General features: G+C 41.1%; 1 protein-coding gene and 1 long non-coding RNA gene across 4 annotated transcripts in view; one reads left to right on the top strand and one right to left on the bottom strand.

Moving 5' to 3' along the window:
- The window catches only part of PTAR1 (protein prenyltransferase alpha subunit repeat containing 1), a 34,686-nt gene extending 29,131 nt beyond the window's left edge, over positions 1-5,555 (bottom strand). For all 3 annotated transcript variants that reach the window (XM_064642151.1, XM_064642152.1, XM_064642153.1), the window contains exon 1: positions 5,427-5,555. In XM_064642151.1, coding sequence (XP_064498221.1) covers positions 5,427-5,512 — 86 coding nt within the window. In that variant the 5' untranslated portion in view covers positions 5,513-5,555. The remainder of the gene's footprint in view (positions 1-5,426) is intronic.
- Positions 5,523-10,034, top strand: LOC135407267 (uncharacterized). The gene is made up of 2 exons (XR_010426786.1): positions 5,523-6,201; positions 6,454-10,034. It is a non-coding gene; the product is annotated as an uncharacterized LOC135407267 (long non-coding RNA).
- Positions 10,035-14,004: the final 3,970 nt, after the last annotated feature.

The following is a 14,004-nucleotide window of genomic DNA, read 5'->3' as shown; positions in this document are numbered from 1 at the left end:
TGCACAAAGCTGACAAGTCAGCCGGGAACACCCCAACTCCAGAGTGCACTCAGGCAGTCAAAACCACAAGAGGACTTGTCCACTGCATAGCGAAATTCACTAAGACACAGTGCAATACAAACAACGGTTTATCTGGTAACTACTCAGTTTTTGCTAGGATGCAAACCAGGATCTCTCATTTGGTAGGAATCTTATCTCCAACACTGTGTTATTGTTTCTGATGATCATGTGGTTCAGAATCACAGAATATGCCAAATTGGAAGGAACCCACAAGGATCATTGAGTCCAACCCTTAGCCCTGCACAGGACCATTCCCAAGAGTCACACCATGTGCCTGAGAGTGTTGTCCAAACACCTCTTGAGCTCTGTCAGGTTTGGTGCTGTGACCACTTCTCCAGGGAGTCTGTTCCACTGCCCAACCATCCTCTGGGTGAAGAACCTTTTCCTAATATCCAACCTAAACCCTCCCTGACACAACTCCAGGCCATTCCCTCAGGTCCTGTCACTGGTCATCATACAGAAGAGATCAGGGCCTGCCCCTCCTCTTCCCCTCACGAGGAAGTTGTAGACTGCAATGAGGTCTCCCCTCAGTCTCCTCTTCTCCAGGCTGAACACACCAAGTGACCTCAGGCGCTCCTTGTAAGGCTTCCCCTCAAGGCCTTTCACCACCTTCGCTGGCCTGCTCTGGATGCTCATTAATAGCTTAATATCTTTCCTCACATTGCATTTAGTTCCTGAGAAGCAAAAGAATTCACAAGGCAAAATAGGAGTAAAATGTATTTATATAAGGTGGAGTGCCTATCTCACACACAAAACAATTCATTCAAGCCACCATCTATTTATGCTCCTGAAGGTCCCTCAGGTGTGTGGAAGGACTAAGTCACAGGGCAGGTCTGCCAGGAAACCCTATTCAAAAATACCTGCAGCCTCTGCTCCAATCATGTACCCGAGGAAAGATTCTGCAATAGGACTCACATGCAGACATTGCTGAATTAGTGCTTGCAAAATGAAGCCACTGACCACGTAAGCTGCCCCTGGCCACATGACAGAAGTTGTGCCTGTTCCTATGACAGGACCACCCAAACTCTTTGCAGGATAGAGGATGCATGCATTTAGATGAAGTGACAGGTGCAATCTGTTCACAATACTGAAGATGACACCAGCTGAGGGCTGCTGTTCATTGGTATTTGTACTGTCAGACATCATCTAAAATAAGGTTCAATTTCTCTCCCTAGATTTCCCAGTTTTCTGATATTATTTCTTGAAGTTTAGGAGTTACTCGGTGCTTTCACATTTATTTTCCTCAAAGCAAGGACCACAGTCTCGTTCCAAAAATTTCATGCATTATCTCAAGATACACATAAGAGCACATTCCTAAAATACACTGTGGAAGCAGTCAGAACTTAGTGGAAGATTTTAGGTGAGCTGCCATGAAGTCTGCAGCCACTACAGTGCTTCTTAAACCTTAGCTAAGATCAGAGATGTGCAAAATGACATCTGTAGTGGCACAATCCAGACCTTAGACATGGCACAACAGTACTGACAAACCATTGCAGGACCTGTTTCAATAGTCCCTGTCTGTTGACTCAGTCATTCAGTGGCCCTCCCCAAAAGAAACCCTAGCCAACCTACTTTCAACTTTTAAAGCCATGATGATACAAAAAGCTTCCCCCTTTCACAAAACTATAATACCACAGTACCACTAGGGAAGGAGGTATTTCGTGTGATGATACCATGATGGGTGTTCAGCTTTAGAGACCCCATGTGAAGCGACTTTCTCTAATTTCTTTTCTGGAAGATCATCTTTAAAATAACACAACCTCTCACCACAGAGTTAGACAAAGGGTGTTAAATAATGGCTGGGAGATCTAAATGAGGTACAATCAGTGGACATGATGCAACTGCAGTTCTACTGGCAATAAAGACCAGACTCAAGTAGTTGAATATTTCTGCAATTATAAGAACTTTAATACTGGAAGACAATCCAGAGTATGGGCACAGATGTATATTTTCACATTAAAATAAGACTCATGAAATTTCTATGTGGATAATGAGTTTACAGCATCACAGAGGTAGGGAAGAGGGGACCTAAATCTAAGAGTTGAAACTTCTTCTCTTTATTGTGCAGTGTATCATATACACTTGATTCTCTTTTACAATTTCAAATAATAGACTAACTTGCATGTTATGATTAGTGATTATTTTCATGGCACTATCAAAATCTTTCATAAAGAAAAGAACAGTAATACATTACTGAAATCCAAACTACTTCTAGCCCATATTTACTTCTAAAGAAGCTATAAATATGACACTTTTACTGTTTAGGAATTTCCTTTTGTTTGCTCTCACATTAATCTCCACTTGATTGGAAACTTCTGCGGCAGTAACAAAGTTCTGCACTGATAACCCCTCTCACCAAGTACTATAAGCAAATTATTTTTACTTATTATGGTATATTTGGAAGTATCAGTGCTGCACAAAAGTATCAAATAATGAAAATTACATTGGCGAGACAAATGTCATACTCCACCACATACAGACTTCACAGAGTATGTTATTTTCTGAATCCCCTGCAGAGAAATTTGTAATCCCATCAAGAGGATTCTTGACTCAGAGCCTTCAAACTTAACAGAATGAAGTGTGGTATTTTTAGAACATTTATAATGACAAGAATTGAGACAGAAAAAAATATTTGATCTACAGTGACATAAACAATTCTTGGTAAAGCATAAATAGTATCCTCAGATTTTGTACACAAATGCTGGGCTACCATCTAACAGTTCAGCTTTCCAGTTATGTCCAACAAATCCATGAACTTTTTTGACAAGCACATCTATTTCTGCTTCACTTTACATGTAAAAGAACAGCAAAGTTCAAAGAAAAAGTATGTATTGATCTGTTCACTGCTAGTGATCTGTTCAGTTCCAGTGGAATAGCTCACATACAAGACTTTGCCAAGACCTGTGGTTGGAAGACTGGGTAAAAATACCTCACAGTAAATTCGAAAGACGCCTTAGAATATTGAAAACTAGCATGCTGACACAGTTATCTAACTAAGGAAAATGGAGTTATCAGAAAGAAAAGGCAAAAAGAATTTTGCGCTGTATATTTACTTAGAAGTAAGCTCATCTTAAAAAGATATACAGTCTTGCTGCAAATTTCATTTAAAGCAAAAAAAAAAAAAAAAAAAGAGAGAAACATAAATCCTAAATTCTACTTAGTCTAAAACTGTATTTTCAGAACTCTTCAGTGCTGATCCTATTTTAAAGCTTACAAAACTACGAACCTGCCAAAACAACACACCCATTCTGAGAGACGTGAAGTGGGAAGGTGCACAAACAGTCAAAAACAAGGGTAAATAAATACAGGAAAAGAGGTGAGTAGGGGACAAAAGTATGACAAGTGAATAGGAACATTATGCCTGTGGCAGATTCCTTATTTTCAGTGAAGCCAGGCAGATCCCACAAAAACGAATTCAAGTCTGGATCTGTGACATGCTGAATTCAAGAGGATACCTTCTTTTAGGGTCTGCAGCTGATTACAACTGCATTGGCCACCAGCAGGAGGACAAGGTGCAGATACATGAAAACATCCAGATAGCAGAGCTGCACCTTAGATTAGCTCAGCTGGTTAGAGCATGGTGCTAATAACACCAAGGTTGTGCGTTTGATCCCTGTATGGGCCATTCACTTCAGAGCTGGACTCGATGATCCCTCTGAGTCCCTTTCAACTCTGACTATTCTGTGAACTATGTGAACCTTGGTGCTCCAGAGGCAGAGAGGCAGCATAGCAAAGGGCCCACAGCCTACACTGGCCTGCATGGTCCCACTTCAAGTAGTGTCAACCAGTCAAGAAATCTAGCAGACAGAATTGCCACTTTTTCTGCTTTGGGGGATAAACTTGCAGTAGCTTGTGCTTTCTCACCTGAAGCATGACACAGTGCATCATTCTCACTGCACACAACTCCTGCAGTGTGCTTTCATCTCTGAGATTATATTTATGACAGAAAACTGCAACAGCAGCATATCCTTCAAAAACTCAGTTTGCTACCAATAAACAATTCTGGTGAAGGAGTGGGAACTTAGAAGAATCAGAACATTCATTCATAAATATCGACTGTTTACAGCACATTATGCCTCACATGCTAAAAATGAAGCTGAAGGCAAAACACAGTCTTTTTTTAAACAGCATCCATATGCTGCATTTTAAAACCTGAACACCCACCCAAGTTGCTTACTACATTTACAGAAACATGAGGGTATTTATTCTAATTCTCTCTTTTAAGCAAAGGGATAAATTAAGTGCCATAAAATTTCCTACATAATTGCTTAGCCTACCATTTTCTGGAACAGATTAATAGGCCACCACCTCAGAGACTGCAGTGTTCCCAACCGACACAAATACACCTCACTTAAGTTATGAAGGTGTTATTCATTATGTGGTACTTCATTTGCCATAACCAACATGAAGCTTGCATAAATAGATAGAAAGATCCTTCCCTAAACCACTGGTATCTTAAAACAATGGCTGTGAAGGAAAAAGAAATAAGGGAGGTATTTCAAACAGGGTGTCTAAGCTGGTCAGCAGTGAAACCGAAAATATAACACAGACCATCTGCCCCACAGATTGTTGGATAAATCTGATTCTCACAAGAAGAGAATCAGAGGCAGCCATAACTGCAGTTTGTATTTTCACGGTCATTCTGTCTCCTTCAAAACAACACACTGGCATCTCTATCAACAGACACAGATTTGAGGGTGGTATTCACACACTGCGCTGTTTGTGTAAGGGTGCAATTCAGTGGGCTTCAACCCCGAGCTTTGTTCCACCGGCGCCGATGCTCTACCACGCACACACAGACCTCGGTGCGTCCTGCGGGGCTTGGCAGGGCTGACCCACCCGCCCGCAAAGCTCCGCCCCACCCCGGCGCTGCGATGAATTTAACACCAACAAAAGTCAAGCGCGAGGAAAGTTCACTTCAGAACTTTTCTTCGAAAATATACTCATCGCTTCCAGATTCCGGAGGCCCCGCTGGTGTCCGTGACTCGACATCGGTTCTCGCCGCCAGGCTGTGGATCCCCAGCGGCCGCGGCGCTCAGGGGCCCGGGCTCCCGGGGCAGGTCCGCGGCGCTACCGGGGGAAGCTGAGGCGGCTGCAGCGCACCGGACACGCGGGGGCACCGCGCCCTGCCCCGACAGGCACAGGTGCCACGGCAGCTCGGAGAAAACCCAGCTGGTCCCCGCGGCCACTCACGGTGTGACCTTGGGCCCGGCAACCGGCCCTGGCCCCAGCACCCGGCCCCGGCGGGACCCGCACCCCGCCCGCCCGCCTGCCCGCCTGCCCGCGGTCGCGGGGCGAGCGCGGGGCGGAGGGCGGGCAGCGCTCCCTCCCTTCCTCCCGCCCGGCCCGGCCCCGGCCGCACTCACATGTGCGGGTTGCGCTGGAATGCGTTGCGAATGTCCTTCACGACCCGCTGCACCAGCACCGCCACCTCCTCCGGCGACTCGGCCATGTTCCCGCAGGCCCCGGCGGCCGGCGAACGCTTCCGGGGCAGCGCGAACTGCGGGGAGCGCCGGGCGGGACGCGGGCAGGGGCGGGGGCCGGCGATGTGCGCGTCACTTTGCCGGCTTGGGCTGCTCTTATTTTAACAGTCGCGCTAGGCGCTAAACTGCGTATCTTTAAACGATGAGCAGGTGTGTATAGCCTTCCTTGACTCCGAAGAGAGATGGGAGCGCTTATCTTCAAGGCTGAATGCGGAGAGGCGATTGTAGTTCTGCATCCTAACTCTTGCGTTTGATTGTCGTTTAGAAATTAATACATTATTCCGAAACAAGTTGTTTCACAAGGCATTAACTGTGCATGACTGAATTGTCTCTTATTTGAAGGCTTGCAGTGTCATCATCATCATCATCATCATCATCATCATCATCATCATCATCATCATCATCATCATCATCATCATCATCATCATCATCATCATCATCATCTGCTTCCTTGTTACCTCCAACCCCCCTCCCCCGAGAAGGCCTGGTGGACCCTTCTGTATGTTTTCCTTCAGGAAAAAAAAAAAAAAAGAAAGACTGGAGAAAAGCGTTCAGTCATATGTCATCATAAGTATAAAAAACCAGAAAGGTGGATGTCCCTTAGAGAAACACTGAATGTGTTCTTACCTGCTGAAGTTTGCAGGTTTTTGCTGGATTTGTAAGTAAACCAGCCTTAAAGCTGAGATGTGTTTCATGTTGCCTCTTGCATTTCTGTTAGTTACATTTTGTTATATTTCAGTGACTGTTGAAAGGTTATAGTGCTTTCTTAGGTTGTTTTCTGCATGCATGTTCCCTGAGAAAATAATTTTAGGTGTTTATGAATGCCCTTTTAACCTGTAAATTGCTATATTTTTCTACATACATGCCTTATTCTTGTTTTCACAAAGTGCTTTGTTTTTGTTCTGTTTAGGCTCATATTCCTCTGGTTGAAAGTTATGTAGAGCACATACCCTGGAATTAGGAGCCAGGATTTCCTGCTTTCCCAATTCCCGTGATTTTCTTTTTTTTTTTTCATTATTCTGGACTGGAGATTTTGTTACAACACTAATTTCTGTAGATAATCTGAGGATCTCTTGGTGCTCCCACATGTCAAACCATGTAATTGCAGAATTCTGAACTATGCTGGCTAAGCAAAGCTCTTTACTCATAGAATATAGTATGGAGAGAAAGAAAATGCAGTTATGGCAAAGAAGAGTATTCACATAGGAATCTTTCTCCAAGAAACTGTAGTTGACTGGGCTGCAGATTTGAAGACAATAGCATCCTGAGACTCTCTCTGGTTTTTTTTCTTCTGAGTTACCTTGTGGATCTCCTAAGATGAGTAAATTAAGGGTCAAACGCTGGTACAGTTCTATTAGACACCTTTTTAATAATGAAACTGTAGCTGCGGGAAATGCTTGGACGTGAAGACAGGGACGATTACAGGATCGCCACTGGTACGGATTCCAGAGCCTGCCCCAGGACAGTAGGGGGCGAAGTAGCACCTTATCCCTCGTGCTTTTAGGGACGTGACCCACCTTGGATTGCAACTCCGGCTGCAGATGGATAGATGGATTCCCTCTCTGTGGCTGTGCCAAGAAAATGCCATGGCTGACTCCTCTTGATGAGAATGCTGTCTAGAATACTGCCTGTGAATTTACAGTACGGATTGATGTTTGAATTCTACTCCTAAAAAAACCACGGAGACATAAAAGCATACTGCTCAGGGCCTTTCCTAATATTAAAATCACTTATTGCATATTTTTTTGCACCAACTAGCTTTGATTGTAGGCTTGTTTACTAATGGATTGTTATAGTTTCATACTACTATTTTTTTTTGGTGAATTTTCCACACCAACAGTCTTTGCTAGGATAAGATAAGCGTCAGGTTTGATTGTTTGTCTAGCTCGGGCCTTGATGACTGTCCTATTGAAACACACACCCGCTGGAATGATTAAGGGAAACCCCATCTCCCTGTAGCCACGATGGAGAGGTCGGCCCACGTGGGGGGTGGGGTGGGGAGCATGAGGCAATGAGCCTTTTAGACTGGAGCGGTGGGGGGGGCGTGGAATTTATTCCACTTCTGCCCTGCTTCTTTTGTGGGGTGAAGGGAGACCACAGTTTTCCACCGTTTCCATCCTCTGCTGGTTCCATTGCCTTCGGCACTCAGTGATTGCTTTGTTGAGACTCCCAGAAGCTTGGGAGGGGTCCTGGCTCACCCCCCAACCACACGTGCCCTGTGGACTGCCACTGATGTGAACTGTATGTTTGTTTGGGAATAATTAGTTAGCGGTGATGGATCCCATACTGAGTGGGCCTGAGTCCACCCCTGTTCCCTGGTGGTCTTTACTTGAGGTAACAATTGAATTTGGTGCATATTATTGAGCTGAGTCGTTAGGAAGGAAAAGGACCCTGTGTAAAAAAGCCACACGTGGTTGTGGAGGGTTGACCCAGAAACAGTGAGCTCACAGCAGCCACACTAATGTGAGACGGTGAGAAAGGTGCAAGGAATGACAAAGGGATGGGCTGTGGTATGCATTTTAGGGCTGTTGTGGTACTGCTGCACATTGTAGAACCATCCAGTGGGGAAAAAAATCCCTGCAAGTGCTCATTCACCCTCATAGTGAAAACGTGTCACCTGATGTTTCTGGGGAATTGCCTGTGTTTCAGTTTGTGCCCATCGCCTCTGGCCTTGTCACTGGGCACATCTGTAAAGAGTCTGGCTCCATCTGCTGTGTGCCTTCCCTTCAGGTGTTTGTACACATTAATAAGATCTGAGGCTTTGCTTCTCCGGGGTGAACAGTCATAGCTCTCTCAGACTCTCCTCAGAGGAGAAATGCACTGGTTCCCTCATCATCTCTGCATCCCTTTCGTGGGCTCTCTCTGGTATGTCCATGTTTCCTGTGTACTGGGGAGCCCAGAACTGGACTCAGCACTCCAGTGTGGCCTCAGCCGTGCAGAGCAGGAGCAGGATCACATCCCTCCACCTGCTGGCAACTTTCCTCCTAATGCAGCCCAGGATGTGCTGGCACCTTTTGTTTTGCCACAAGGGCACACTAGTAGCATAATGAGCATTTATCTCTATGTGTGTCACAGAACTCTGAACTGGACCTCTGAAATGATAATTTCTTGCAGAAATTATGAATGCATGATGAACTGAAAGAGCTGCTTCAATAAAATGTCTGAAGGACTTCATATTTAGAATTTTCCCATGATCAACCCAGGCCTTTAACCAATGACATAAAGACATACTTATGGAGGGGACCTGATGTGGATGAGAATGGTATACGGCCTGAAAATATGTATGACACTTTATGATACAAATACAATTAAAATTTAATCTATTTTAAGCTAAAAGTTTTCTGTATATATCAGTTGGGAAGAGGGATTGCTGAAAAACAAATAAATATTTAAATTGTAAGTGAGATAATGCATGCTGAATATGGCACTTCTTAATTTATTTTGCTGATTTTTGTACCCTTTTTGGCTGTGGAAGGCAGGAGAAGCAATATTTTGTGACAGATACATATTATTAAGACTTCAGCAACAACCTTCCCTGAATGTAGGAAATAATGTCAACCTCTAACAAATTCCTGTAAAACGGTTTAATTCATATCAGTTTTCGGTCATTAATTGTGTACTATTTAAACATTTGTTCATACCAGATGGAATGCAGTAAATCTAGAATCTCAGACTAATAGTGATTGATTTTCAGGAAACTGACAGAATGTGTTTTAGACTCCGAGCCATTTTCTCAGGCTGTCATCCAGATCACTTTAAAATATTCATTATTTTAATTTTTATTATGTCAGTTAAAGAACACTACACATCTGTATGGTGTAAGATATCCATAGCAGAAGAAAAAGTTTGGGAAGATTGTAACAAACTTCAGCCAATGTAGGTCAGAACTGCTTTTTATTCTGTGCTTGGTTGTTAGTAGGTTAAGTTTCCCTTCCAGGACTGGGAAAAAAGCAGTAAAAAGATGTTGACTTCCAAACTTAGATACTTATGCTCGAAAAGCACAGATAAAATGAAGAAAGGCTGTTTAAATGAAAAGTCATATGCTAGAGGACGTAATGTAGCTTGCAGAGGGAGAGCCTTTGTATGTATTTTACTCCTTTTTTCTGTCCTTCTTTGATCTTTTGGTGCAGATATAGCTGACCTTACCCAAACTTCACAACTGGATGTCAGCAATCAGATGTTCTGGTGCAACTCTTGGCAGAGACGACTTAGTAGTACTCTCTATTGCATTTTAGAAATAGAGGTGTGGTTTATTTTTTTTCTTTGCCTTGAAACCATTGTCATTTAGGTGAAGACCTGTCAGCATGCTATTTACAAATATATTGATTGCACAGTATAATATTAAGTATGACTCTATACACATAGTGGCAAAATCTTCTGCTAGTCTAGATGTAAAAGAACATGTAATATATACTACTGTGACAGTATAAAAATATATCTATAATAAAAATAATATATAGCCATAAGAAAAATAAATGTTACTGTCTGTAAGCCTGCTAGCACTATAATGACTTTGAAATAAAGAACACTAAATGATGAAGACTGTTTAACTCCTGGTAGGAAACCAAGGATTTCTAACCTATTTTGGGACATTTTACATGCTGGATCCTTTTAACTTTTGATGGAAAATATGCATGTATCTAAACTCCTGAGAAGTAATTAGTTATACTTTAGGATTATTTCTGGTGTTTTGTTCTACTCCCCAAATCCAGAAATACCATTTTAAGCATTGTACCATAATGGGGTATAGCCTGCTCTGCAGTGCAGAGGCACTGTTTGTATCAGTGCTATTCACCCACAAGACTGATTTTAAGCAGATCTGTAGCTTTGTGGTATCACTGATGTAGGTAATGTATGGTTTAAGGTACCACTGTAAGGTACTGGCCTTTTATTTAATAAGTATACATCTCTTGCCAAATGAGTCATTTAGATGGTTCTCACTCTAAAACACATACGTCAACTTACTCAGTTTTGGTAGGATTTTGTGTTGAACTCTGTTTTTGCATAAATCAGGTGCCTACACTGAACAATTATGCCTGATGCCATATTGGTGTCTTACCTGTCACATTTTACTTTGTTCTTACTCTTTCTGTCCTTCCCACCCCTGTGTCACCCCTGAGTAATACATACTTAAAGAAATCTAGACAAAAATATCTAGTTAGTATAATTGCTTAAATTTATCTTGACATTGCATCCAAATATGATTTCTCTTCCAAAGAACACTATATTTGGTTTCTAAAAATGCACACCACCTTCCAAGAGATTGTCCTGCTAATTTGCCTGTGATAAATTAGGATATACAGACTACTCTCAAAAAATAAATTCATAGTTTATCACCATCCTAATATGAGTTAGAGGGGAGATTTTGTTGTAGTACAAAGTGTGTGTCCCAAAAGTCTATAGACAGTGAAACAGACTCATCACCACCTTCTTTCCCACAAGCATAGAAATCTTAGCTTAATTCTGTTGAATCAATTATGTGTAGTGATTGATTTCCAAGTAAGTAGGAGTGGATAATAAATCTGACATTGAGCTATAGAAAAAGAGCAGCATAGGACCCACAGTCCCTTAGGACTTTAACTGAGTGTTTGTGGTAAATTTTGCATGGACAGCCTGTTTCCACACAGCTCATCAACTACGTTGTCTTTTTGACTGGGAAACAGAAATTAAAATCAGGCCTACTATGTACAAGTATTGTTCAGAGATACTTTATGTAGGGAAGCACATGCTGTAATGAGTGTGATTACATTGTTCCTGTGTGAATGAAGACATGAGTGACCAGTGGATCCCTGGGCAGCTGAAACCTTGAGTGAATTAAGAACTGTGTCCTGTTTGTCCTCCGGTTTGAGCATTTTTCAGAAGACGAACTGTTGGAGAACAGTTTTCGGGCATCTTTTGGAAAAACACTTAAAATACAGGACTTAAAAAAGGGCTAATAGGGCTGAAAACATGCAGGCTGTTGCATACTATTGGATAAAGCAGTTTGTTCTGATTAAATGGAGAGTGGTAAATATGTGTTAGAAGTAAAGAGATTAACAAAGGTAGGTTTAAGATTCCTTTGACAACTATATTTAGACCATCAAGTTAAATCTGAGGAATATATATCTGATGACAGTATTGACAACTATGTCTTAAAACTATTAGGACTTATTGATATGGTAGAGTGTCTTCAAATGCCTTGCAAGTAAATTCATTGAGGCCAGCAGAGATATAATGATTTATATTTATATAATGATCTGCAAACATAAAATTTGTTCTTATTTGACTGCTGTCAAAGTTTCAGGTTCATTTTGATGAGAAGGTGGTCAAACTTGTCATGATCATTAAAAAACTTCAGAAAACTGTAAAAAATACAAAACTTGTCACTGTTACCTAAATGGACCACTACCTAAATGCATACCCCTGAGTCTGGAGTATACATTACCCCATCCAGCTGTAAAAGCTGGCAAGAACATGTCTTGTTATGTTTTTCCAGCTCCAGACAGCCACAATTCTTGGCTTATTAGGAAAGAATTTTCAAAATGCATTTTTTTGGAAATTACGTAGTCTTCTTGCTTTTGCTTCTTTTAATCTCTCAGTGTTTGCTTTGGTTTTTTACTTCTTTCTTTTTTTTTTTTTTTTTTTTTGCTTTAGAGCTGTAGTCAGTATAACATTGTGGAACCAGCTGTGTTACCAAAGCCAGATAATTTTGCCTTTTTTTTTTTTTTTTTTCCACTGTCTCATCTCAGAACTAAATGGAGATTCCTAAGTGTTGAGTCAAGGCGATAAACAGTAAAATCTTTTTTGTCTTGCAACCAGCAAATAGAATCTTTTCAGGACATTTTAGGAGGGTATTTTCTCAGTGCTTTTAGTTTTTAATATGCAGATGGCTTAAGCTCAATTCTATGGAACTAAAGTAACTAAAGCCCCCATTCCTAAAACTGACCACTCTTGAGTTACAAATTGTAGGTTTTATTGGGGGATTTTCGTATAAATATTTTTATATATTTTTTTTCATATAAACCTTATTTGATTTCTTTCCCTGTATTTGAAACCTGAAGGAAGGTAAATGATTCTGCCGTTGAATAAGGTAGAACCTAACCTTATTATTTTTATATCTGAAGATGTAAAAGCAGTCTGAGTGTTCTTTTCTTCTTTTTCTTTCAGTACTTTGCAGTACTTTGTATATGAAGCCACCATGCAACAATGCACTTAAGTGAGAACTTTAAATATGATTGTGCCAAACCACTGGAGCTGTTCCGAACACGAAACCTTAATTGGATTAAGTTTCCACAAAAGCAGCATAACACTTCAAGTGAAAGACTTTTAGTCTTTCCTCCTCTTGTATTTTGTCTGTCCAGTTACCATCAAAAATACTCCATGTATTACTTATTTTCTTCCATTGCTTATGAACCTAGAAAAAACCAGAGTAACATTTAATTTTAAACACCTTATTTGTATTAATTTGTTTGGTATTTCTTATAGTTGAATTAGTCACAGCAGTAGTCATATTTAGTAAATCTGTGCATGGCATATATCTTTCACATGGTATTTACTGTGTCTTAGAGCTAGCTCTGTTACTAAAACAGTTTGTTACTGAGGAAAAAGAACCAACAACCCACATAATAATAGATGGAACACCCTTCACTGCATCCTTACTTACTTGCATACTTCTTTTGCTGTTTCTGTAAATGAGCAAAACTGATAGTGTTTGAACTATCCAGTAATTTTCATATATCAACAAGAGGTGTGTAAATAGCTTCTGTTGACAAATACCTGGAGTCTAAATAAAGCGTTTACAAGAAGTTTGCAACTATTGCTCTACAGTAGTTGCAGAATAATAGTTCCCTCTAGTTGTGGAAGAAACTAAGTCTTGGTAAGTTAACATGGAGGGATATTGAACTGTTGTATACCTCTAGGTGCTTCTTAAGATGAAATTACCATCTCAGGAAACCAAAGAATGTTGACTGTCATGTATTTGCTATGGGCATACCTGGAAAATAAACTGTTGCCTACAGGTAAGAATTATGTTCCTTTTTTCCTTTTTATTTGAAGGTGGATCCAGAAATTGGAGAAAACAGAAAACAAGAGTTGTGTTGGGCATGGAAGCAAAGTTACATCTGGACTCAGATTTTAGATTTTGCAGAGGCTGTTTTGGAGGCTGATGTAATAAGCCTTTCTTATTTTCATAAATGGCTCTTCTTGTGTTACATTTGCATTAGACTCACTTGGTAAAGACTATATTTTCAGGGCTTTATCCTGTTTTCCAATAATTTTGTCAGGTTTTAAGCTGGTCTCAGTCTGCTTTGCAAACAGTATAAAAAAAGATAAAGTGTTTTAGGTGTAAGAGTGAGTCTACATCATGCCTATTGTGTATGTCAAGTTCATGACAGGCACTTAAGATACTCCTAATCCTATTGGAGCATCCTAGTACCAGAACTACCATTCACTGTGACAAAACAAACACACCAGGAGAGACAAC

This window comes from Pseudopipra pipra, chromosome Z, assembly GCF_036250125.1.
Source record: "Pseudopipra pipra isolate bDixPip1 chromosome Z, bDixPip1.hap1, whole genome shotgun sequence".
Classification (NCBI taxonomy): domain Eukaryota; kingdom Metazoa; phylum Chordata; class Aves; order Passeriformes; family Pipridae; genus Pseudopipra; species Pseudopipra pipra.
The sequence above is the reverse complement of the archived record's forward strand: the minus strand, read 5'-3'. Positions and strand labels throughout refer to the sequence as shown.